Source organism: Aspergillus udagawae (genome assembly GCF_001078395.1).
Source record: "Aspergillus udagawae IFM 46973 DNA, scaffold_1, whole genome shotgun sequence".
Taxonomy (NCBI): domain Eukaryota; kingdom Fungi; phylum Ascomycota; class Eurotiomycetes; order Eurotiales; family Aspergillaceae; genus Aspergillus; species Aspergillus udagawae.
This window is the reverse complement of record NW_025091264.1, coordinates 1,171,047-1,194,524: the sequence shown is the minus strand read 5'-3', so window position 1 is coordinate 1,194,524 and position 23,478 is coordinate 1,171,047. Positions and strand designations below refer to the sequence as shown.

At 49.7% G+C, this 23,478-nt stretch overlaps 7 protein-coding genes across 7 annotated transcripts; 6 read left to right on the top strand and 1 right to left on the bottom strand.

Moving 5' to 3' along the window:
• Window positions 1-79: 79 nt before the first annotated feature.
• Window positions 80-1,462, top strand: Aud_000404 (uncharacterized protein; the record flags this gene model as incomplete). Its single annotated transcript, XM_043285917.1, has 1 exon — window positions 80-1,462. One exon carries the CDS (start codon window positions 80-82, stop codon window positions 1,460-1,462), a length of 1,383 nt encoding a protein of 460 aa, XP_043141852.1.
• Window positions 1,463-2,490: 1,028 nt separating this feature from the next.
• Aud_000403 (putative Yippee zinc-binding protein Moh1) lies at window positions 2,491-2,898 on the top strand (the record flags this gene model as incomplete). Its single annotated transcript, XM_043285916.1, has 2 exons — window positions 2,491-2,589; window positions 2,665-2,898. The coding sequence occupies 2 exons, from the start codon at window positions 2,491-2,493 to the stop codon at window positions 2,896-2,898; spliced, it is 333 nt and encodes a 110-aa protein (XP_043141851.1).
• Window positions 2,899-3,737: 839 nt separating this feature from the next.
• Window positions 3,738-5,130, top strand: Aud_000402 (alcohol dehydrogenase family protein; the record flags this gene model as incomplete). The annotated part of the gene is made up of 6 exons (XM_043285915.1): window positions 3,738-3,874; window positions 3,937-4,083; window positions 4,159-4,255; window positions 4,314-4,778; window positions 4,826-4,947; window positions 5,028-5,130. The coding sequence occupies 6 exons, from the start codon at window positions 3,738-3,740 to the stop codon at window positions 5,128-5,130; spliced, it is 1,071 nt and encodes a 356-aa protein (XP_043141850.1).
• A 901-nt stretch (window positions 5,131-6,031) lies between these two features.
• Aud_000401 (KH domain-containing protein) lies at window positions 6,032-7,220 on the top strand (the record flags this gene model as incomplete). Its single annotated transcript, XM_043285914.1, has 2 exons — window positions 6,032-6,419; window positions 6,526-7,220. 2 exons carry the CDS (start codon window positions 6,032-6,034, stop codon window positions 7,218-7,220), a joined length of 1,083 nt encoding a protein of 360 aa, XP_043141849.1.
• Window positions 7,221-8,756: 1,536 nt separating this feature from the next.
• Aud_000400 (putative LPXTG-motif cell wall anchor domain protein) lies at window positions 8,757-11,919 on the bottom strand (the record flags this gene model as incomplete). The annotated part of the gene is made up of 2 exons (XM_043285913.1): window positions 8,757-10,607; window positions 10,708-11,919. 2 exons carry the CDS (start codon window positions 11,917-11,919, stop codon window positions 8,757-8,759), a joined length of 3,063 nt encoding a protein of 1,020 aa, XP_043141848.1.
• Window positions 11,920-18,218: 6,299 nt separating this feature from the next.
• On the top strand, window positions 18,219-20,531 carry dspD (putative protein-tyrosine phosphatase; the record flags this gene model as incomplete). Its single annotated transcript, XM_043285912.1, has 1 exon — window positions 18,219-20,531. The coding sequence occupies one exon, from the start codon at window positions 18,219-18,221 to the stop codon at window positions 20,529-20,531; it is 2,313 nt and encodes a 770-aa protein (XP_043141847.1).
• An 879-nt stretch (window positions 20,532-21,410) lies between these two features.
• Aud_000398 (putative S-adenosylmethionine-dependent methyltransferase) lies at window positions 21,411-22,663 on the top strand (the record flags this gene model as incomplete). Its single annotated transcript, XM_043285911.1, has 2 exons — window positions 21,411-21,469; window positions 21,667-22,663. 2 exons carry the CDS (start codon window positions 21,411-21,413, stop codon window positions 22,661-22,663), a joined length of 1,056 nt encoding a protein of 351 aa, XP_043141846.1.
• Between the last annotated feature and the right edge of the window lie 815 nt (window positions 22,664-23,478).

Genomic DNA, 23,478 nt, shown 5'->3' with positions numbered 1-23,478 from the left:
TGAGAGTTGAAAGCATTCCACCTGCTCACGAGGAATCTTTAAACCTACGAAGTGACTGTGATTCTCGCCTTCTATTTCAATGTCCGCAGACCTATTCGCCGAATTTGGATACAAGGCACCATCTGCGCAGCCTTCAAATGTCTCACATCAGCCGCGGCCCGGGTCGCAAGCACACTCTCTGATCCCCGATTTGGACGTATTAGAAGATGTGGTCTCCTCTAATCCTCAAACCGATGTTCAAGATCACGCCTCCTCGTCGCATTTAAAACAGACACAGACACCAGAAGACCAGTTTGCATTAGCCTCGGACACGGATTTTCCAAAGTTGCAGGACTATGGTGATGGAAATGATGTATTATTTGACGCTTCTTTGGAGCCTATGCCCGATGACGAGGATGAAGACGAGGGCTGGGGTGAATTTGAATCCGCAGAGTCAGCAACAGGCAAAAGCCAGTCTGCAGCACGCTTCCAACAGCAGGATAGTCTACGAGACACTCAAAGTAGACGCAAAGACGCTCCTACGCTGGTTGACGTGATGGATACTCTATCAATTCTGGACTCGAAACTGCCAAATGCCAGCGAGCCCGCTGTCAGACAGTCGACTGATAAGTCTACGTCAGATATTAAGGCTGTTGGTCCTATTGCTGTACCCGACCCTGTGCAAGACGATTCGTTTGAGGATTGGGGCGAATTCATTGACGGGCCGCCTGCAGAGATCAAGCCAGCGAAGCTCCAAAGCTCTTCCGGATCGAGGAGTTCTCAGGGCAAAATCCCGCAGGCTCGGATAGCGGTCCTTACGTCTTCTAATTTTACTATGCCGGGAGAAAAAGTATCCGAGTCTCAGATCCGTCCTACAAACATACCCCCACCGTCTCTTCTCTTGGAGTTGTTTCCCAGGCTTTTTGAGCAACTTCATCAAGAAGCTACCAAGGCGAGAAGAGGTCTGCAGCAGGAAGACCAGGTCGAGACCGCCGCATCTCTTGTGCTTTGCACTTTGAAAGTGGTTGCACGAGTAGTTGCTGGTCGCAGTCTGCGGTGGAAACGAGATACAATATTGAGTCAAAGCATGCGAATAGGCCCCGCGCGTTCAGGGAAGCCAGGCGGTATGAAACTCAGCACCATAAATAAAAACGAGAGCATCAAGGAACAACAGGAGGCTGTTGACGTGCTCACAATGTGGCGGGATGAAGCCGCACTCTTTAATTCCGTGATCCAGGCGTCCGGAAGACAGCCGATCCAGGCCATTACAGAAAATGCTCGGGTAGTAACAGCCACCGCGGCCCAGGGAGCCATCAAAGCCCGTCACGTATGCGCACTTTGCGGACTGAAGCGTGATGAGAGACTGCCAAAAATCGATGACAACGTGCAAGACAGCTTCGGAGAATGGTGGGTTGAGCACTGGGGTCATAGTGAGTGCAAGGAATTTTGGGAAAAGAACATGGGCCTTCTTGCTCAACGATAATAATGCCAAACAGACCTTGATTAGAATGCCACATGCTCCGAGTCTGTTGGATTTGCAGCTTATTAGCGCGGTGTTAGAGCGCCTTACTTTTATGGGAAAACTCTCCTTGCGCCACCGCCTCTTTGTCTCTCAGTGCAAGAGTATGTGGCATGCATCAGACGTTTCATTGCAAGCTCACGGTACCTAGTTGATTGTTCGAGCGGACATATCATTTGGGCTAGTCTAGCTCGGTATGTAGTCCGATAACAGAGATAAGACAATCGTGCGTACAAAACCGAAGGAAACTTGTAAAAAACGATCTTGAGGTACTTAACTGAACACCCTAATCCTTGAAGATGAAAGAAGTGGTTCGGGATGTTAAATGATCAGGAGCTGCGTGGCTGCTCTTGCGCCACTGGTGGTGGCTGGTCTGGGCGTCCTGACTGTGTCACGTACTTGACCTTGTTCTCGTGCGGGGGTACTTAAGTGTCAGCTTGGAATGAGCTTACGAGCAACTACCCGATCACTACGCCTCCTTTTCCCTGCCTCTGTACCTTGTGTACAACTTTGTACCTGCCGCGTCATTTGTATCACATCTTCACTGATCACGCTTATATTCCTAATAGCTTACCTTGAAGCAAATTTAGAACGGTTGGTACTGCCTACCGTGATCAACATACATGATCCCTTTCACCCGGTGCTACAGCCGCTGTTTCCGCACTGCCCCCATATATACTTTCCTTCTTCCAAACTTGTACAGTCAGTCCATAAAGCGGGGAGCGTATCTTCCCGAACTCTCCATCCGATCAGGTTTGAAGCCACGTCAACTATAAGTATTGTTGGTGGGTTCTTACCAGGTTGGGAACTTCTTGTGAAGGGCGGGCAATCCGGAACAACAGTATATCTTGTTGATCGCTTCCGTCAGAGTTATTCCAAACCCACACACTGAGGCAACTACGGATTACCCACCTTATCGTCGTTGAGCTCGCACTCCAGGACTTTTCTTGAGAGGTCGGTGGTAGTGGGAAGGCAAAGCGATACAGGTCACCATGGGTCTTGCGTACAACGTCTATCTCACTTCCAACAAAATATTCGGGTGCAAGAAATGCAAAACGCACCTTGCCGATTACAATGATATCATCAGTCGGGTCAGTATTTCTGTATTGTGGTTCTTTTCTGTTACATGATTGATGCATCTGCTGATCCATTCATCTTTACCGCAGAATTTCCGTGGCCAACATGGCAAGGCGTACTTGTTCAACACCGTTGTCAATGTAACCCACTCCGAGGCTGTGGAGCGTAACATGACCACCGGAAGGCATATCGTCCGAGACATATTCTGCAGGCAATGCGCCGAACTAGTAGGGTGGAAGTACGACAAAGCATACGAGGCGAGTGAGAAATACAAGGAAGGAAAGTTCATTTTGGAGGAAGAATTGTTATGTGTGGTGTGTTGATAGCCAGCTTCCATTCTACGATGATGGGCTGTCCTTTCGACGACAGAAGGGCCATTCATCTACCTGACAGCAACGTCGTCAATGAACGACTTGGAGGAGGGTGTGTGACTGAGATCTTCAAAGACTGATTCGAGTGAGCGTTCTAGTGTGGGTGTTTAGGGGAAAGGCGTTGGACAAGGCGTTCTGGAGTTCTTCCGTTTCAAACTGCATGGGCGTTTACAGCAGGTTAGGGCGCAATTCAGGCTCCCTATATCAATACACCGTCAACCGGCTCTTCTTCATAGCCCATTCATATACTGCACCTGCGTAGATGCAGGTACTACCTAGTCTACATTTCCACCCTGGATCGTCTATTGCAGTCTGACTTTCCGGTGAGGTCGTAGCTTTACATCAAACTGCAGGTAACTTAGGTTTTTGTTCTCGTAGCATGCATATATTGTCTGCGTGGATAAATGGCTTTCAAGATCAACGCATCGCATGCGACGACATTTCAATACTCTTTGTTTTCGCTACCTAAAAGGGTGTCGTAAGCCAATACCATCTGGTGCATCAATATTGTACTACGCGGAAACATCTGTATACCCATTTATGAAGACAAATTACTAGAAGCAAGTCAGTCCCGAGCCTTATATTCTATTAGTCTTAGTCATGAATGGAATACTTGCAAGCTGGATGCTGCCCCGCACCAAAGAACAGTACGTGAGGGACTGCCGTTATCGGTGTGGAGCAGGACAATCTTTTCAACTCAGTCCGCGCCCTTGCTTCAAGACGAACTCATATATAGACGTCTACCACTAAGGCCCATTACATGGAATAGTAGCTCGTCATATTGACACAGCATGGCTACCAAGGATACTATGCGTGGGGTAGTGTTCCACGGGCCCTTCACGGTGGCCGTTGAGGAACGACCAGTGCCCAAAATTCAGGATCCGGCCGATATCGTCGTGAAGGTTACTTATACTGCCCTCTGTGGGAGGTAAGTACACCCGCTGCTACTGTAGTGATCGTATATGTGCTAATTGAGCGGTGTCATGGTAGCGACCTTCATACGTACCGTGGCATTGAGCCTTCTGGCTCGGGGTTTATCATGGGGCATGAATTCACTGGGGTTGTTGTAGAGACTGGTGATGCTGTCAAGAAGTTTCAGAAGGGGGATAAGGTTATAAGCGCCTTTACAACGTCTTGGTATGTAACATCAGAAACGGGATTATTGGTCGGATTTAGCCTATGGAGTACATGTTGATATTGTCTAAAAAACAGCGGGAAATGCTTCTACTGCAACCAAGGGTTTTCCTCCCGATGCGAGGAGAATGTCCTGTTCGGTTGCGAGGCCTTGGATGGAGGACAGGCGGAGTATGTGAGTGTTCTTTGTTGGCGCCATGGTTTCTGCTGAGACATTTACCAATGCCGCATAGGTCCGAATTCCGAATGCAGAGGGCAGCGCAATGAAAGCACCTGAGGGAATAGACGAAAAGTTCCTTGTTCTCATGGGCGACATCTTCCCAACTGGCTACTTTGCGGCTAGCAATGCGTTCAAGGGACGGACACAAGAGCAGATCTCCGAGCAGACAGTCGTGCTCATTGGCTGCGGCCCCGTCGGGATGTGTGCTTTGATCAACGCACTGGAGTTCAAACCGAAGCATTTACTGGCCGTTGACTCTGTCCCGTCCAGACTTGAACTGGCCAGGTCTCTTGGTGCCGAGCCTTGGAACTTCAAGACAGACGGAGAAGGACTGAGCAAGCGCGTCAAAGAGTTGACTAATGGGCGAGGAGCGGATGCTGTCATTGAGGTGGTTGGTCTTAGCCCAGCGCTGAGGACTGGATTTGATCTGCTGCGGCCATGGGGTATTCTCAGCAGTGTGGGAGTTCACAACGGAGAGGTGAGTCTCTACACTTAAGAGCGATCACGTTCCTGACCACTTTCGAGATTCCGTGGAATGGGAGCGAGGCATACGGAAAGAACCTCACTGTCCAGATGGGCAGATGCCCCGTCAGGTCTGTTTCTGAGGCAGCGTTGGAGGTTCTAAAGAAGAATCAGCACCTGCTAGGGTATGTCTGCGGACCATTTTGTGAAAACCTCCTGCGGATGCATGCTTGTTTGACTTCTGTTTTGGCTAATGAGAAATCAGATTCATGACCGACAATATCATGCCCCTCTCGCGAGCGGTGGAGGCCTACGAGCTCTTCAATGCCATGAAAGTCCAAAAGGTCATCTTTGAAGCTGATAAATGAAAAGTATCAGCAACCCCCAGGACGGTGTAAAGAGACACCCATCTCCTGGAAGATTATAGCGTGAGATGCCTATGATATAGAGAGGTAGTCTTAATATAAACCTAGATAGATGAAGCGTGACCAAACTTCATCTCCGCCTGCCAAAAACAAACAAAATCCCCAACCCAATAAGAGCCAAGCAAAGCCTTCCCGCAGTAAGGTAAGGTAATAATAAAATAATAAACCACCGTACCCAAAAGTGCCACTCTCTCCTCCTCTTTTCCTCCATTATTCTTCTCATCTTCTTTCCTCTCCTCCTCTTCACCTCACCCCCCTCCTCCTCCCTCCCTTCAGCAACTTATCCTCTTTCTCCTCTATCTACCGTCTTCTACCACTCCATCCCTCCATTTCCTTCCTTTCTTCCTCTCCGTCTCCTCTCCTTCTCTTCCTCTTCCTCCTCTTTCTCACCATTCCGTTTCCCTGTCTCTCTTGGGATTTCTTCTCCGCCTCCCCCGCCTACCGAAACTCCTCGGAACAGCTCAACGACTGACACCCCTCCTACACGTCTTTTGTCCGCCGTTATACCCTCGTCTATTCCGTCCCATCTCTCCTCATCAGCTATCCATCTTTTCTCGACCTTGATCATCCTTCCTAGGTAGGACATCCCCCTTCCATTCATTTATTTCGGTGCTCGATGCGCACAAATCAACATCAAATTTGGTTCTCTCTTGGGTCTGTCTATGCCCTCTCCGCACCATGAGCTCATCATGATTGTTCTGGAGGGAACCACTGGTCAATCATTTCAGTGTTTTTGAACGCATTCTCTGACCAGCAATAGAACGACCCATTCTAGGAGCTTTTTGTCGAATTTACACCACATCTGCCAAGACCTATATCAATCACTCATCTCCACTTCTAAACCATGGACTCCACCGAGATGCGCGACGCCCCTCCGGTTGACGAGACGATGGCTGATGCCATGAATGTCGCCGACGAGGGTGACATGGAAGTCACTCCGAAGACCGAAGAGGAATACGCGCAGTCTATGCTGACCCTCCGCGCCATCGTCTCCTCTAAGGAAGCAGGCGTGATTATCGGCAAAGCCGGCAAAAACGTGGCCGATCTACGTGATGAAACCGGTGTCAAGGCTGGTGTGAGCAAAGTCGTTCCTGGTGTTCATGATCGTGTCTTGACCGTCACGGGGCCTCTGCAAGGTACAGCCCGGGCTTATGCCCTGGTGGCCAAGGGCTTACTTGAAGGAGCCCCGCAAATGGGCATGGGTGGTATTGTGAACAACAATGGAACTCATCGTATGTTTCCCTTTCGCCCTGGAGGAATCCGGACCATTTGCAACGAATATTCTAAGCAGGCGCTTGTGCACCTTTTGAACCCCATTTACTAACATATAGTGTTTAGCTGTCCGCCTCCTGATCTCCCACAATCAAATGGGAACCATCATCGGTCGCCAAGGTTTGAAGATCAAACACATCCAGGATGCTTCTGGTGTGCGAATGGTCGCCCAGAAGGAAATGCTACCTCAATCCACCGAACGGATCGTGGAAGTGCAGGGAACCCCAGAGGGTATTGAGAAGGCCGTTTGGGAGATTGGAAAATGCCTCATCGATGACTGGCAGCGGGGAACCGGTACAATCCTCTACAATCCTGCCGTTCGTGCATCGGTTGGCGGATCTACCTCGATGAACACGAGCAGCGTGGGCAATGGCTACAGCAGTCGTCCCTACAACCGCACCGGTAACGGCGCCGATTTCAGCGACGGCCAATCCGGTGGCTACGGCAGACGCTCTAATCCAGATACCTCCAACCGCGGCTATCCCCTTGTCACTGAGGACGGCGAAGAAATTCAAACTCAGAATATCAGCATCCCAGCGGACATGGTCGGTTGCATCATCGGCAGGGGTGGAAGCAAAATCACCGAGATTCGCAGAAGCTCTGGAGCTCGCATTTCCATCGCTAAAGCGCCTCACGATGAGACCGGAGAACGCATGTTCACGATCATGGGCAGCGCTCAGGCTAATGAAAAGGCTTTGTACTTGTTGTACGAAAACCTCGAAGCCGAGAAGACTCGCCGTAGCCAGTTGCCTCAGGAATAAACGCCCCTATATGGTTTTAATGGCTCGACACGTAATCGCCTGTTCCGTCATAGGTGTCCCGTCTTATTGAGAGGAGCAGGCTTTTTTTTCTTCGATGACTTGCTTTCATTTTCGTGTGTCTCTTTTTGTTCATCTCGTCGATTTGATTATTTCACATCCTATCCAGCTGCCTTAATTACAGGCAAGCCACAGAGTTTGTGCGGTGGAGCGCACGTACCTACCAATTACCATGGACCTCACGACCTTCCACTGGTCGCCTCATGCTGAATGGCTTTCGAGCTCAGAAAAACGAATGACACTATCTACTGATACTCAGTATCTACGTCTCCTCCCAGCTTCCTCTCTTTGGACATCTTCGTTACCAAATTCTCCTCTGGCTCCTCCTTTACCGCTCACGTCTCTGAAAAGTTGCTCGCTGCAATATCGTTGTCCTCTAGCTCCCTATTCTCAAGATCGGATCTGAATATTGTTCCCTAATATTTTACACTTAACCCGCGATGTATCATGTCCCTTTACATGGCTTTTCTCCGGTGCAACTGTCCTCTATGCTTCATACTATAAGCACATATCATGGGGGCTTTTTCTCCTGTTTCCTATCTCACCCTGGTGTGTCATCTTTGACAAGACCATCCAACATGTGTGTCCGCATGAGCTCATCGTGTTAGCCGTGGATCAAGAGGAGAAGAATGATTTGTACGAGGCTAATTCATCTCAAAATGGAATGGATTGCAGTGAGCAAATGAGTGTATCTGGGCAGCTTGACGCCTGACCTCAACTGATTGTACCGTAGTTTCCACCCTTGGGACATAATCTCTCCAGTAATCATCACTGTTACGTTGTAGACAAACCATGATTTCGGACTACATAGAGACGTATTCAACTCGAAATCAGATTTGGCATTGCATTTACGATCGTTCATCATGCAATTGTTGGCTTGGAAACAGCCACAACAGAGTCAACTTTATACATGAACTTGGAGATAAACAGTCCAAAAAATGAACGCGAATGAAAGGAGTCTATGCTATATGCACCTGAATGTGCGGATGCAAATCAAAAATGGATGGGTGGCCGATCTTCCGACCCATAGCATGAAGTAGAGATATGTATAGGTAAAAAGTGGAATGAGTTAGAAAGGAGAGGGACTGTAGACCAGACCATGTACTGTGCTGAGCACAAAACATCGAATTGGATGTGGATGTCGTCAATGCATGCAGGTATGTATGTATCAGGGCAAGTCAGAAATTGAAATTGAGCGTGGATCGTAAGGATATGCTTCTGTGCAAAAGGAATTTATGATGCGTCGCAATTGAGCTCGTATCGCTGTGATTGTTTAATGATGGCAAGAAACGCCAGGGCAATCGAATAAGCCGAATGGTAGAGACGGAAGGAGAAAAAGCGCCGGCTGAAGAATATCCAAAACCCAGGTGTGAATCGCTGCGTTAGATGAAAAAAAGCCGTAAATGAAACCGACGGACTCCGAGTGGGTTTAAAGACGAAAAAAGTACAATGGACGAACAAGAAGAACGAGTCGGTTGATCAGTCGATGCTCACGTCTAAAGGGTCTTCATATGCGGCCGTCGGTCGCTGCCTGAGGCCAAATGTTCGTACTCCCATACTATTTGCTCGTACTCGGTTCTGCTGGATGGGTGTATAGCTGGCTGCCTGCTTGCTCGATGGCGCGGTAATTCTTGTCTGATATAGACCTTGTTGAGTGGACAAACCATCACTCTGGCTGTCTGGCACCGAACCATCGCCTGCGGCTGAAGGAATACCGGAGGCACCATACCTTCGAGAACCAGCAAGGATATTCAAGCGGGATGTGGTCGGCGTATAGTTCGCCGGAATCGCAAGGCTTCTGCGTAGAGGAATGCTGGACTGCGCGGCGGTCGGGGTGCGTGGTTGCTGTAGCTCTGTACGCGTAGGTTGATACGACAATCTGGAACCTTGAGATCGCCGAGGGTCTGAGACTGCTTGGGAGGGGGTACAACCATGCGCGACTCGCTGCCGCGGTGAGAGGCGTTGTGCCGCTGCTGAATTGTCAATGTCGGTCATGGCTCTTGAGATCGAGCGACTATGTGAACTTGGCTGCTCGGCGTCTTCGTCCTCGGGCTGTAGCCTCTTGCTACGCAATGAAGTCGAGAGACGACTGAGTCGGCTTTTAGGAGCAGGTGCGCTGGGCGATGAGGGACTATTGCCATCCGGGAGAGCCGGGTGGTCTTTTCTGCTGCTGCTGTTGCCGTTCGTATTAACCAGGCTTGCTCGACGTGCCTCCAGACGACTAGATACATGAGTGGTGCTCTTTCGTCGGCCTGGGGCCTCAGGTTCCAAGGTCATACTGCGTCGAAGGGAACGACTGAGCGTTGATGACTCCTCGTTCGCGCTGGTCGGTAACTGGGTTAAAGTGTCATCATCGCCGGCGGGCATTTGCTGTTTGGAAAGCTGTTCGTCTGACAAAGCGAGACAGAGCTCTGTTAAGCTGCGGCAGACGCTGTCGGCTTTTCGCCTAGACTGCCGGTCGGAGGAGCTGTAGCCATTGACAACCGAGACTCCACCAGAGGGAGCTTTATTAGTTCCTAATAGGCTTGAGAGAGCCAGCGCATCTGTGACTGCGGCCTCGAGCGATCTATACACTTCGTTGTTCAACACATCTCTCGCTTTGAGTAGAGCCGATTGCAAAAGCGGGTGCACCGGATTAGTGGCCGTGGTAGCCTCTGTTTCCCCCACTGAGGGGCTTATCTTATGGTTGTGGTTTGGAGAAGAGGATACGGTCGTTACTGTAGTGGTTGCAGTTCGCGGTCGCTCTCCGGAGACTGTCGATATCGCAGCTTGAGACGACGGCGGCAGCTTTCCGGTCAACTCCAGCTTCTTGATTCGCGATTTGAGATCTTCCAGCTCATCCCAGACTGTAGACGGAGCAGTCGTTGACAAGGTCGACTCGGTGCCATCCTGCCGGGATCGATCAGGCTCGGGTCGCGGCCGTTCTGTGACATCGGAGCCCGACGGCTGTCGACTACTTCGAAGGCTGGCAAGAGCAGAATGGCGGTACACTCGAGGATCTTGTAGCGAACCCCTTCTTTCTATGTGACGTTCTGGGGAGTATGGTGATGTGTCTGGGCTTGCCTGACCAAGCCTACTTCTCGATATGCCAAGAGTGGACCTTGAACTCGAGCCTATTGCAGAATGTCGGGAGCGGGGATGGTCATCAAGGGGATGAGCGGAGGCCGAGTAGGAGTAAGGAAGGGCGCTGTAAGGGTTTGATGGGGAATTGTTGAGGGAGTGCAAGGGGGTGTCGTAAGTGCTCAACCGTAGTTGATCAGGGGAAGGCGTCTGTTCATTCAATCGAGAATTGGGTGAACGAAGGTGACCATTAGACAACCCAAGCCGCGACTAAATTATTCAACTGCTGTCAGCAAAAGACCTGCGTGAGGAAATTTGGCAAGGGTTACAGAAGGGTCGTGATCGCCGTTGAAAACAGATTGTCACTCACCCGTCTAAGTTCTGAGCGCCCCAAGGAGTCGCGCCGCTTTGAGTCTGATCGGGCAATATTCAAGAAGATGTCCTCATTCTTGGATTTTGGATCTTCTGCGAGTGGCGTTCTAGCGCCATCCTCTTGATCGGTCTGATATATGCTTTGGATTGCGCGATCGCGATCGCTTGCCTGTGGGCTCCCCTGGACGTAAGTCGCTGTTGACACCGGCATCCTCCTCTTCACATCTGCCTGGCTTTGTTGCTGAGTGTGTGACAAGGACTGTTTACGACGACGCTTCGATGCATTGAAACTCAAGGCGTTGTCGATCGAGTCGGCATCGAACGGCAGCGCAAAATCGCTAGACTTCTCTGAGATTGACAACGGGGACGGCAAATGCAACGAAGAAGGTGCGGTCGAATTGCGAACACGGGAGGTACTGAAGGTTGGCACTGACCGCCGAGATCTGCCGTACAAGGAAGCGCGCTGGGGGTTCGGAGTCGGATCAGTGTCTGAGGGGGTTTCACTGGGAAAGCTAGCTTGGGTCGTCAGGGCACGCTTGTGCAAGGGAAGCTGATACTCGAAGCTAAATCGACTCTGCGGTAGACGAGGTGATGAAGCAAAAGATGGGTAAGGATGCGATGATGATGAGCTCGAGTTTGCTGGTGCCGTTGTCGTTGGTGTTGTGGCTGTGGTGGTGGTTGTTGCTGTTGTTGTTGTTGTTGCTGGTGCTGATGGGGAGGCGCTGGTACTGGTGGATATTAGCGTGGTTGCCCTGCCCGTGTCACGGGAGGCGGCCGCAAACATGACTGTCTGACGGCCCAAAACTTTAGTTCTGGCGTTACTCTGGTCGTCGTGATGAGACTTGTGGCTCGAGCCTTGATTATGTTGACGATCATCTAGGTGGTAGCTTGTTGTCTGTCGGCGTTTCTGGGAGTCCTGGGTCTGTGTTGGACCCGCCGATGACCCTATCAGGCTCAATCTGGGCGAGACAGAAGAGGTAGTAGGAGAGAAAGACAAAGGAATCGAGTCAGCTGCCAATGGAGGATTCGCAATCGAACGGCGAGCCAGAATAGAATGCCGGTCTCTCTGGGGTGGATGAATGGTACGTTTCAGAACCACAGCGGAATCTGTCTGTCGGCGACGAAGTCGAACATAAGGGTTTGGGAGATCGTCTGGAGGAGATCGTGGGATGATGGTGGACACGGGGGAAAAAGTTACGTCTTTGGACATCTGCAATGTAGGTCAGGCATCGACAGGATGCACAATTGCATGTTCGAATCGAATTGGTTGGAAGACTGGCAGGTGATGATGGGATCATGGGAGAGATCTGGACCTGAACGCTTGGATTTCTGGAAACAAGCAGGGAAGCGAGTCTCGCAGAAAGAAAAGAAAAACAATACATCATAATTATCTACGGAGTACCACTCTAATCAACCAGCTCTACTAGTAGCAGTAATCTCCATGACGGTGGTGACTGATCTCATTAGACAGAAAAAAAAGAACGCTAATCGGCCACCAGGAACAGAAGCTGATGGTGGCTGGGATAATCTGGAGCTGAGTGGAGCACTTTCAGAGGGGGCTACAGATGCCGGAGAATAAATGTTGATCAAGATGATGTGTCCATTTCTGTATCTGGGATAAGAAGAATTGACATTTCGTTACAAGACTCGAGAAGAAGATGGAGTTCGGCCAGCAGAATGCCTTAGTGTTCGTCCTCCGGCGAAGAATATAGATTCGCTGTGCTGATGGATAGATATCCTGACATGGGAGACCGTGACAATTCCGACACAGTCAGTGTTTGAAAAGTGGATAAGAAAAAGCCGTTGAAAATATGACACAAAACCCTAAGAGCCGAGCGATTTTTCTCTCTCTCTCTCTCTTCTTTCTCAGAGACTTTCTACCTCGTTTACATAAAATGAATAGTTTCTGGAGCAACAACAAACAAATGAAGCCACTGAACCATGGTTTATGCAGTCTCCATCCTTGGTCCAAACTTTTGACATAGTATTGAGAAATATTCTAAGGCCAGGGCAATTTGACAGTGTGTCCCCAGAGTTTAATCGGAGGCCGACATGAAATGCTTCCGTGAATTAGCAAACCCACTTCAACTGTAGTTGGCATCTGAGTCGACCTGGACTGCCACGTAGTTCTGCAGACCCCTTACTCGATCCTTTGAAGAGCATATCGCAGTGATTTAAATGAGGCGAGCTTGATAATAGTCTATGTTGACCGCCGCGGATACACAAAACCAAGTTCGCATGGCTTACCTTCCGAGACAACCTCCCTTACTTCCCTTTACACAATCTGCTGCAGTGTGTCATCATCGATTGGCAGAGCATTTCCTTGCGGGGAGAGATAAATCATGTCGATATTATTGGGAAAGGAGAAAGAGAAGGCCCAGCACTTATCTGAAGTGACAATTGGGGTAAGGTTCCTTTAGAGACTACCCTCCTGATTATGGTTGGAGATGATGCAGTCACCCTGAGGCCCAGTTCGGTCTGGAAAATGACGAGACATGGAGCACGTGTGGCTAGTCGAGATGGCATGTATGTGCATATGCAAAGAATCTGTCCTCGTCAAACAGGGCTGGGTACGCAGTTGGTACCTCCTATCGCTTAGCAAAACTGAAAGCATGGAGGGTCTGATCACTAAGAAACTGAACAAAGATAGCATTAGCATCCTTATTTTAGTGGAGTGCTTGAATAGCTTACCTAAGAAACACAGTAACATATGGGGTGAATGTGTGATGGTCTTCACAGTTCTCGTGCATCAGAAAGACTCTCCTCGTCCTCAGAGATCATATCTGAACCAAGTCCAAATGTTCACAGGTAAAGAACCGGCTCGGACAGTAACTTCATGGAATGTTCGAACTCAGGGGGGTTGTATGATGCAACCCTGATATAGCAGATGGTCAATTCGGAGCACCGGCTTATGAATCATCACAAGGAGAGCTTCTACGTCCCAGGAAGAACTGCTCACGTCTCCGTGCTTCTGCCGAACTTGAAAATATCAGCATCCTGGTCATATTTGAAACAAGTACAACTTGAGAGACATCAACCATCAAATGGTTCAATAATGGGACCTTTATTGAGATCAGCTATCACATGCATTAATATTATGGGGCGATGACGGCCCCAGAATAGGCGCCTGGGTAAAACCTCATCACCATGCCAACGACAGTGAGCTTATACAAACCTGGGGCTATTTTGGCTGAACAAGCTCATATCGTACAGTAAGGGCAAAATTCGGCAGCAGTTGTGCACCATGTGATTCATTCGTGATTTCATCCAATTTATCCGAGCGATGACTCCTACCGAATCCCGAATCAGGAGCAATGATACTAGAGCGACGCTTTATGGAGCCAAAGTGCTGTATGCCGTCTGAGATATATTGGCCTGATGTACCTCTCGTGAGGGAGCACGGAAGACAACTCTGAAACATATTCTGAATCCTCATATGTCACTACTTGGCACTAAATATGACAGAGCTCTCGGACTGAAGCTTTGACCAAGTGGTTCTGATGCTTGAGGAGCCGTTAAATGCTAGCTACCTCTCTAGTCTGAGACATTAATGATCAGTTAATGACGCAGTCTTATGGAGCCGCTAGACTTGGGATGTGATAGTCGATTATCGAGCCGAAGCAACGCACCCGACTTCTCGGTAGTTTTCATTAAGCATTTGACTTTGGACGATGCAGATCAAAGTCGACATGGACAATCAAAGCCATACTGTCCTTAAATCGTATCGATAGCTGCAAAAGAGCGCAAATCTGACTGCAACAAGATGCCATCATCAAACACGACTCTGTGATTTGAGTGATAATAGGGCGCAATAAGGCTAACTCCACAGTATCCCTGCTTGAATGATGTTTGAAGTCGAACTAGAGGTCCAAGTTCTTGGAATAATAAAAATGACGGTTCACTTCAATGATCATGAGGTTGCTCAATATCAACAGTGTTTCAGAATGACTGGATAGCCACGTGGAAGAGATGACGGCTTGCTTTCCACCTTGGTAGGAACTGGAGATGAAACTGTGCACAGGACACTTGGATGAATGGAGTCCGACAATCACAACCTGGAGTCAGTAGTTGCTTCGTACTCCAGTGGAGAAGAAGCAGCGCTTATCATTTATAGTGAAGCAAAAGACCCATTGAGACTGGGGATACCTCGTAATCTCAGCCACCCATGAAGGCGTTGCCACAGAATTCAAAGATAATCAAATGCCATCTCTTCGTCGATCAAGACGATCAGGTTGATCAGTTCAGGAGAATGATGGCCTGGAGACGGCATGTTACTGTCCGTTATCTAATGAGCAAGGAACCACACGTGACTGGCTCTGAGTCCTAGAGTTGGAACTAGCGGCTTAGCATCTCTTCTGGTGTGTTTCAGAATATGCCTCCAACTCCAAGAGTTCCAGTTAGTGCGCACTATTATTGATAGGTCAACTAGTTTGCCCTGGCCTGTTTCAGAATTCAATCCCACAGAGGACGAATTTCTTCCTCTGTTGTCGTTCTCTCTGAATAACCTGACAGGTCAGCGGGGCGATCTCATCATCTCATTTTCGTGATGATCAAACAAATAACGTCTTGATATCTACTCGTAGATAGAGGTGGAACATGCAACTAGGCATTCCAGTCAGGATTCAGAACGTAGCCTCCAAGTTCCTATGTTGTTTTTGTTGCGTGGTCTGAGGATAAATTACAAATTGTTAGCCTAGTTTTCCATCCTTGGCGATTTGATCAGTACTCCATATCGCCTTACTGATTCTCCTCCCAACGCCTTCCAGGGGCGCGTCAAGGACGATCTCGATGAGATCCTATGGTAGGATGGCCATTTCTTGTGTTTCACGTTTATTCAGAATCAGCTTAGTCGAGGCACCTAGAATAATTTGCCCAGGCAGCGGTTACAGAGCCTCCCTCCGAATTACCAGCTGCCTAACTAGGTAGTACCTGACTTCGCGCAATGAAGTCAAGAAGCGATATAGAGATTTTGAGTGCTCATTAATGTTTACCGTTTTTTATTGCATGCCGATATATTTTCAGCTTTAAATTTGCATCTCCTGCGTCAATTCAGAACCAGCTCGATTCGAGCCCTGAATAGAAGCAAACAGCCGCAGAAACCAGGTAACCGTGCACAATTAAAGCGGGTCAGATGAGAAGCAGATTTGGAATTCTCAAGTGTGGCTTTCTGATAAATACTCATTGATCTGTGATTTCTGTTCGGAGAATTTCTTTATCATCTTCAGCAATCGTTCTGTGCTTCTTCTGGAAAAAAGATCTTTCTGCTTGTTGTTGCACGCCTGTACCTTCGAGTTTCCTTGACCATTCGCCGGAATAGGGGAGTCATTAGTTGCGTGCTTGCTGGGGATGAGTATGGAGCCCATGGAATAGGTACTCGCTGCTCCGTACAAGCCGTGTGCAAATGAAAATCCTGTCCGGATCTAGTACGGCTGTGGCATAGACCCATGTTAAGCCGTGATACCCCCAATTCAAACGGAGAGGAGGGACTTTGAGCGTTTTGAGGACAAGAGCACGAGCATATCCACATAGCATTTGATTTGTGTTTTTGTTCGATAATTGACTTTGTCAACTTCTGTTTTCTACCACCGCAGCCCTTTGTTCTGAACATTTGTCATGGCCCTTTTATCGATCTGTCTATTGGTTTTGACATCTGCCACGCTGTCGACCTTTCCCGATCTTGTCTTTTTACTTCCTTTGTCAGTCTGGCCTTTCCAAATCTTTCGCCCCAGTAGCGTCGATTGTGGAGCCCGTTTGTGTATTAGCGTTGGACTTGCGCCGGACCCTTCTTGATTGAAGAAGAAACCTCAAACAAAAGGAAGAACCGAAGGGGCAGCCCAAGTACCTAGGTTTTCGATGATTTCTCGACGAGAAACCCGAAACAGGGAAACCATCGATTCAGGGATAAAATGGGTATAGGCTCCATTCACCAGATTGGTGTGGTCTGGGATTCTTGTTTACATAGTCAGATCCTCGAAATGTTGCATCAGAATTATGCTTACCCACCGGCCCCGGTTTCAGTAGCATCTTCACCTGAATGATCAAGGAGACTAAGAAACTTGATGAGGAGATGAGCAATACAAATGCAAACCGACTCATCCTCAGTTCCGTTGTACAATCTACATCAGACATAGGACAAGCTGACTAGCTGATACGCTCGTGTTGGCAGGATCTAGTAGGTTGTATCTGATTTGCGAGCTCTTTGGCGCCCATGCTGCACATACCAGCCTCCCATATCAAGCTGGGCGGCTAAATTTAGAGCTGCAGGCGCTAAATGTCCCGCGGTGCTGCTATCTGATTGGTCTCCCACTTCAGGCTTACTTGGGTCAATCTGCGTCTGCTCCACAGCTGGGAGTATTTTGATAGGTTGTCCATTAGAACGCAGCCCGCCATCCTGCCGGGGCTGTTTCCAATCACTTTTGTCTCCTTCCCGTTGGCTCAAACCGCTTGCTCTGGCGTTGTTTTATTCTTAGTGATCTCTCTTCGTTTTATTAGTATTAAGGTATGGATTTTTATTACTACTTATTATTTATTATTTATTTTTTTTTTGCCCTCTCTACAGTTTTATGATGGGATGGGCTTTCTGTGACTACTGAGGTAACAAGTCGTTCCTCCTCCTCTGCCCACACTTATCGCGGGTCATTGTTGGAGGAACCTGTTTCGTTTCCCTTTCGTTCTCATCTCTTCCCTTCTCCTCTTCTCTTCTCTTCTCTCCTTCCCCTCCCTCCGTCTCCCCTCCTCAATTGTCTTTCTCCCCTCCCTCTTGATAGGATCCTTTCCTACATACTCGACTTGCCCTCGATCTCTCCATCCGGGTTGTGGGCAGTCGGTCTTGTCGCCATTCCCTACCTTCCTTCTCTTTGAGCTCAGACCTGGGATAGTACCCTCGGTACCCTATTCATTTCGTCATTCCCCGGAGGAACGACTGCCCATAGAAGACACCGGGCGGCAATTCTCTCCCCAGTCCTTTGCCAAAACTGAACGGATCCTAGTCATCTTTATTACTATATTCTCTTGGAGTAATCCTCGAAAACGGAGCAAACTGCTTTGTGCTTTATCCTTTTACTTCTCTGACAGGCTTCGTTGTTGTGGCTACTTTGACCGGCTTTCTTCCTGTTTCACAATACAATCCTTTACCCGCTCGGCATTGGCATATTTCAAAGAGGAAACGGTCCTCTTGTGGCATTCCTTGGTATGTTCAACATTGTCTCAAGAGTCAAGTCTGTCCGCCCACTGGCTGGCTCATCCCCTCTGTCTACCTACCTCGCTATCTCAGTCTCTCTTTCAAAGTATTTGTTCCTTTACTCACCTCTTTGATCTTCGCTTACTCGTCCCCCGTGAAGTCAATGGCTTTTTGATCCCTCTTTCTCATTCCTCGATAGCTTTGTTGGTGTCGTTCGTTCTATACTTCAGTCTGATCGTCGGCCTGGTCTCACTCCTTGCAGCCGCGTTTGCTTCATTCTTCCACTTTGGATACTTATGTTTTGGTAAAGCGAACGGAAGTTGGGAAACATGGACGCTGATCGCTCTTCGTCGAAAAGGTCGTTTGCGCAGGTAGCAAGTGCGACACTTCTTTCCTTTCAACTGTCTGGATGCAATCAGTATACATCAGTTTTTGCACCAGCACCTCGCGAGAGCTGCGATCCTGAGAGGGTATCCCCTTTCAAACGCAGATCCCCTTCAAGGCCTTGGTCCATCATGCCTGTGCAAACCAGCCCACCGTCACTTCCGGACTCGTTCCCGTCCTTGATGTCGGTATTCGGTGGAATATCGCCCAAATTCGCCGACGGGGAGGAGCATAGCGCAGCACTCAAACCTCTTAGAGTTCCTCCACATGTTACCGTCAATACATCTCGGCGTCCACTTCCCTTTCGGCACCGGGCGAGTATCTCGTCTGTGACTTCGGGATCAGCAGATTCGTCTCCTACTACTACTATCTCGACGTTCGACTCTCCATTGGCCGCAGACACCACCCCCAGCTCTTCACCCGAATCTCCGTCGGCGATGCCGTTGTCGTTTCCCAAATTCATGCCGCCCTCGCGCAATATTGAACATCAATCGCTCTCGGGAGAGCATAGTACCATGACGAAACCCTCGCCGGATGTACTAAGCCGAGCGCGTCCGGATTCTCCAGGTCGGCGGGCGCGCAATCTCAAGAATCTCTCCTTGAGAATGCCTCCGCCGTCGCAATCGTCGCGACCAGCGATCGCAACAGCCTCGGTGGTTGAGACAGCCTCCCAGCGCAATCTTTCTGCCCCACCCTCCCCCGCGCATATCCCTCCCAAAAGCAGCCGACGAAAGCCTGCAAACTTGACTATCCAAACTCCTGGGTTTGACAGAGCCTTCTCCAGCAATGTTATGGAAATGGTCCCACCAACACCTGGTGGCCTCCATTCATTGAGACACACCGAGTCTTCGCCTTCTCTGACTTCAGTATTCTCGCCGTCTTTTGGTCCCAAGGGGGGCATGCAATTGCCGCGACCAGTGACTCACCATGGGAGCCGACGTCCGTCAGGAGCTTCGGAACATAATCTCTCGCCTCTTCAGTCGGCCGTCGAAGACGGCTCACCTGCGGGTGGAGTCCTGCATGAACTAGAGGAAGAAGAGGACCATCTGGACTCGAGAGAATCGACCCAGCGAAACGAGCGCGGCTATCCGAATGGTCCGGTGCAAATATACGATTCCGGAGTCTATCTTTATTTGGAGCCGACAATGCAGGAGGCTGCTCAATTCGATGTTGTTGTGAACGTTGCGAAGGAGGTCGCAAACCCGTTCGCTAATGCACGTGCGGACAATGGAACGGTGATGAGCACTTGGCGGCGTGCCTCAGCCGGCGCCAAACGATCTTCGAGTGCGGAGCCGCCGACTGCGGTCTCGGAAGTTTCTTTCAAGTCTGCATTGGAGTATCCTCCATCTGAGACTGAGTCGCCGGTCACGCCCTGCATTGACTCTTCCGGCCCGGAATATATCCACGTAGGCTGGGACCACAATTCCGAGATTTTGGACGACTTATACCCACTGTGCGAGTTGATCGATTCCCGTGTTTCTGAAGGCAAGAAGGTCCTTGTTCACTGCCAACTGGGCGCTAGCCGATCCGCCTCTCTAGTGATTGCCTATGGCCTTTACAAAAACCGGCACCTGGACTTTAATTCCATGTACGATATCGTGAAGGGACGGAGTCGCTGGGTTGGGCCCAACATGAGTCTCATCTATCAACTGACCGATTTTCGCTCAAGGTTGCAGCAGGGTGGTGCGTCCAAGCCCGCGCCCGAGGAATGGTTTGTGCAGGGACCCCGAAGAGGCTCTGAACCCCAGCCTTCGAGGTCTGGGAGGACAACAGAGGCGTGTTTCACGCCTCCAGACGGTAGTAGCTCCAACTCAGGCTACTCTAGGCTCGCAACCCCAGCCAGCCGGTCACAGACGTCCTCGAGTACTCTCTCTGTGCCCTCGACAGAGCGATCCACGCCCCCGTCAATCAGCGGCTGGAGGATTCCCAAGTCTCTGTCTCACAAGCGAAGCTTATCTCCACGTCCTTTACTCCTTCGCCAGCGATTCGAAATGGTGCAGACGGCTGCAAAGGCTGATGGGACGCGCTCTCTGGTACCGGCCGATGCCTTTGAAAGAGACACTGTTGAGGATCCCTTGGGTTTATTTTCTCCACGGACGAGCCAATTTTTGGCGCCGTCTCTTGCTCCTCCCTTCCCAGATGGGCTGGAGGATCGCCTTCCTGGCGGCCCTCATTTTCGGACAGAGACAGCAGACCCTCGGTCTCCCCCTCCTGGGAACGAGCGACTCATGATGAGGAATATTGACGAATTCTTATAAAAACTGTTTTAATGGCTTTTTAAAAGAAAGCCTGTCTCTGCCGTGATGCTTTGGGGTTACGTCGGAGAAATGATTCCATGACTTGATTCTTTTCATCCTTCATTCTTTGAGCATTACGTGCTTTCGCTCCTCTATCTCTTTCCGCATCTTCTCCGTCCCTCTACTGGGCCACGTTCTTTCTCTCCTTGATCTTCATTTCGTTTTCATTTATTGCCATTCCCTTCCACTTTCATTTGATCTTTCGACCATTTACCCTTATGTTTTCTATACTTTGATGACTCGATGACCAAAGCAGGCTTTGATGTCGTGATTTGCATTCTTATTCCCAACCTTTACCAGCATTTTTTCCTCGACCAGTAAGTGACTGGTCGACTGGAGGCCTTATTGTTGCATTGATTCAGCATCGACTCGATCTCGCATGCTTTTTTTTTTATCGAACGGCGTTCGGGGTGTTTCAAAAAGAACAAAGTGCGGCATTGTTTGCCTAATAACCTGTAATATTAGTGGTGTTCTGTGACTGTGAATTAGCCATTGCTTCGATATTCGAGAAGCGTCTGGCGTGGTGCTCATCTTTGCGCCCTGTTGGTGTGATTGCATTTCAAACAACGGCGAAAGCGGAATACCCATTGAACAGTATCCTTGAAACAAATCCATTGGATGGTTGTTGAAATCCTTACTGAAGTAAATCATTGACTCTTGTGACTGTTAGTAGATGTGTCCACCATAAAGGTCTTGTCCACAACGGGCCGAAAACCCCGAGTCGACGTGCACGGATTTGGCGCTTAACGTCATCCAGTGATTTCAGTCCATATCATCTTTTCATCGCCGCAGCTGTAGACTATAGCATGCATTGCACAGCGAACTCCCACGCGCGGAATCATGGCAGACGAGAATCATCCGGCACACCTGTCTCCCAGCGAACTGGGCACGAAGAATTAGTAGGTAGCCGCATGAAATCAACCTTTTCAGCAGATTTTCCCAGCCTACCCCGCGTACCCCTCCATCCCGCATGTCAACAAGGGAGGGGAAAAAAAAAAAAAAAAAAAAAAGGGCTCCGCGAACAAGATGCATCCACGCAAAACCTCATTTCTATTGATTCGGATTGACCCCCCTTGCTAATTAATGCTCAATGCAGCTGGGAAACCTACTACGCCCGAACCCTCACCCACCTCTCGAGTAAACACCAGCCAAACGCAAGACCAGCCCCCATCGCCGACGCGGATGTCGACTCCGAATCCGAGTCAGAATCTGTCGATGACGATGACGACCCAGGCACATCCTGGTTCTCGGAGCATAACGCCCCCGAGAAAGTCCTCCGCTTCCTGACGGACGAGAGCTTCCCGCTCGCGCCGTGCAATACCCTCCCCGCCACATCCACATCCAAAAAGCCGCTGAGCGATGACGAGAGGCGCAGGCAGCCCAGCATCCTGGACTTAGGGACGGGGAACGGGAGCATGCTTGCGCTGCTGAGGAAGAAGGGCGGGTTCCGGGGGGTGATGGTCGGGGTGGATTATTCGGCGCGGAGTGTAGAGTTGGCGAGGGAGTTGCAGCGGTTGAAGATTCATTCGGCTTATTTGAGTGAGAGTGAGGGTGCTTCTGAAGGGGAGGAAGAAGAAGAAGGGGAAGAGGAAGAGGATGTGGTTGTTTCGAATGGGGCCGAGACTGCGCAGGCGATTCCGGTCCCCGAGGAGGATAAGAATATGGCGATTTGGTTCGAGGAGTGGGATATTTTGAATTCGGAGGGGGAGTTGGACGAGGAGGGTCGGCTGGGTTGGTTCCCGTATGCGCAGGGCGGGTTTGATATCGTGCTTGATAAGGGGACGTTTGATGCTGTTTCGTTGTCGGAGGAGGTGCTGGTCGAGGGGAAGTCGGAGGGGAAGGTCGTCCAGCGCCGTGTGTGTGAGCGATATCCTGGTATTGCGCGCAGGTTAGTGCGCAAGGGCGGGTTTCTGGTTGTGACGAGCTGTAACTGGACCGAGGAGGAGTTGGTTCGCTGGTTTACTGGCGAGGAGGCCAAGGGTCCTGGCTCTGATCGGTTGGAGGTCTGGGGGCGTGTGGAATATCCCAAGTTTAGATTTGGAGGGCAGGAGGGCCAGGGTGTTTGCACGGTGTGTTTCCAGAGGGTTGACTAGACAGATCTTTGAATATATATGTATATATATTCATCATACAAAACATCATTCACAACGCTCTAGTAAAAAACTGGCTCTTTATAATGCGGTATGTATGAGCTATGACTTCTGATCCCTTTTCAGTACGGCCACACTCACACCATATCTTCCTGTTCTCCGGTGTCTCGCCATCTCTCAGAGGCACCAACCTCTGCAGACCTCTTTGCTTGCCGCTGTTGCCGAATTTAGATCCCCTTCATGGATCCTTTCAATTGCAAAACCACTCTGCACTACATCTCGAAAGCAACAATTGCCTGACCTGGGACACAGCAAAGACCTAGACCTGGTCCGCGCGATATTCTCATGATCAGATCGCATCCAGTAGCAGTCCGCGGCGGTACTACGGGTGAAGGTACCCTTATCGCGAAAGCAAAAGTCGTGAAACGCCTCAGTGATTGACAGAAGCATCGGCCGTATTGGTCTCGGGGATGACGGATGGTCTGTCACGGTGACCCTCCGCGACAACTATAGCTACGCTCCAAAGGAGGTGGATAAACAGATTTCTCCCTTCCTCGACCTGATTCACTTTGTTTTCTTGCGATAAAGCCGCAGTCTCTTTGCTTCGTTTTACACCCTGGCTGGCTTACAAAGAAATCACAATCTCGAAATTTCCATAGCACGGGGACGAGTAGAGCAGGTGTCTCTGAGTGGCCGTGAAAAGAGGGCACATCGGCAGGAAACAATTGGGGGGAGGAATGCACTCAAGACATCCTCGGATAGTTCTTCGCATTCCAGATCCACTTCGCCTTGGAAATCGAGCGCTGGTGCAGAAGCTG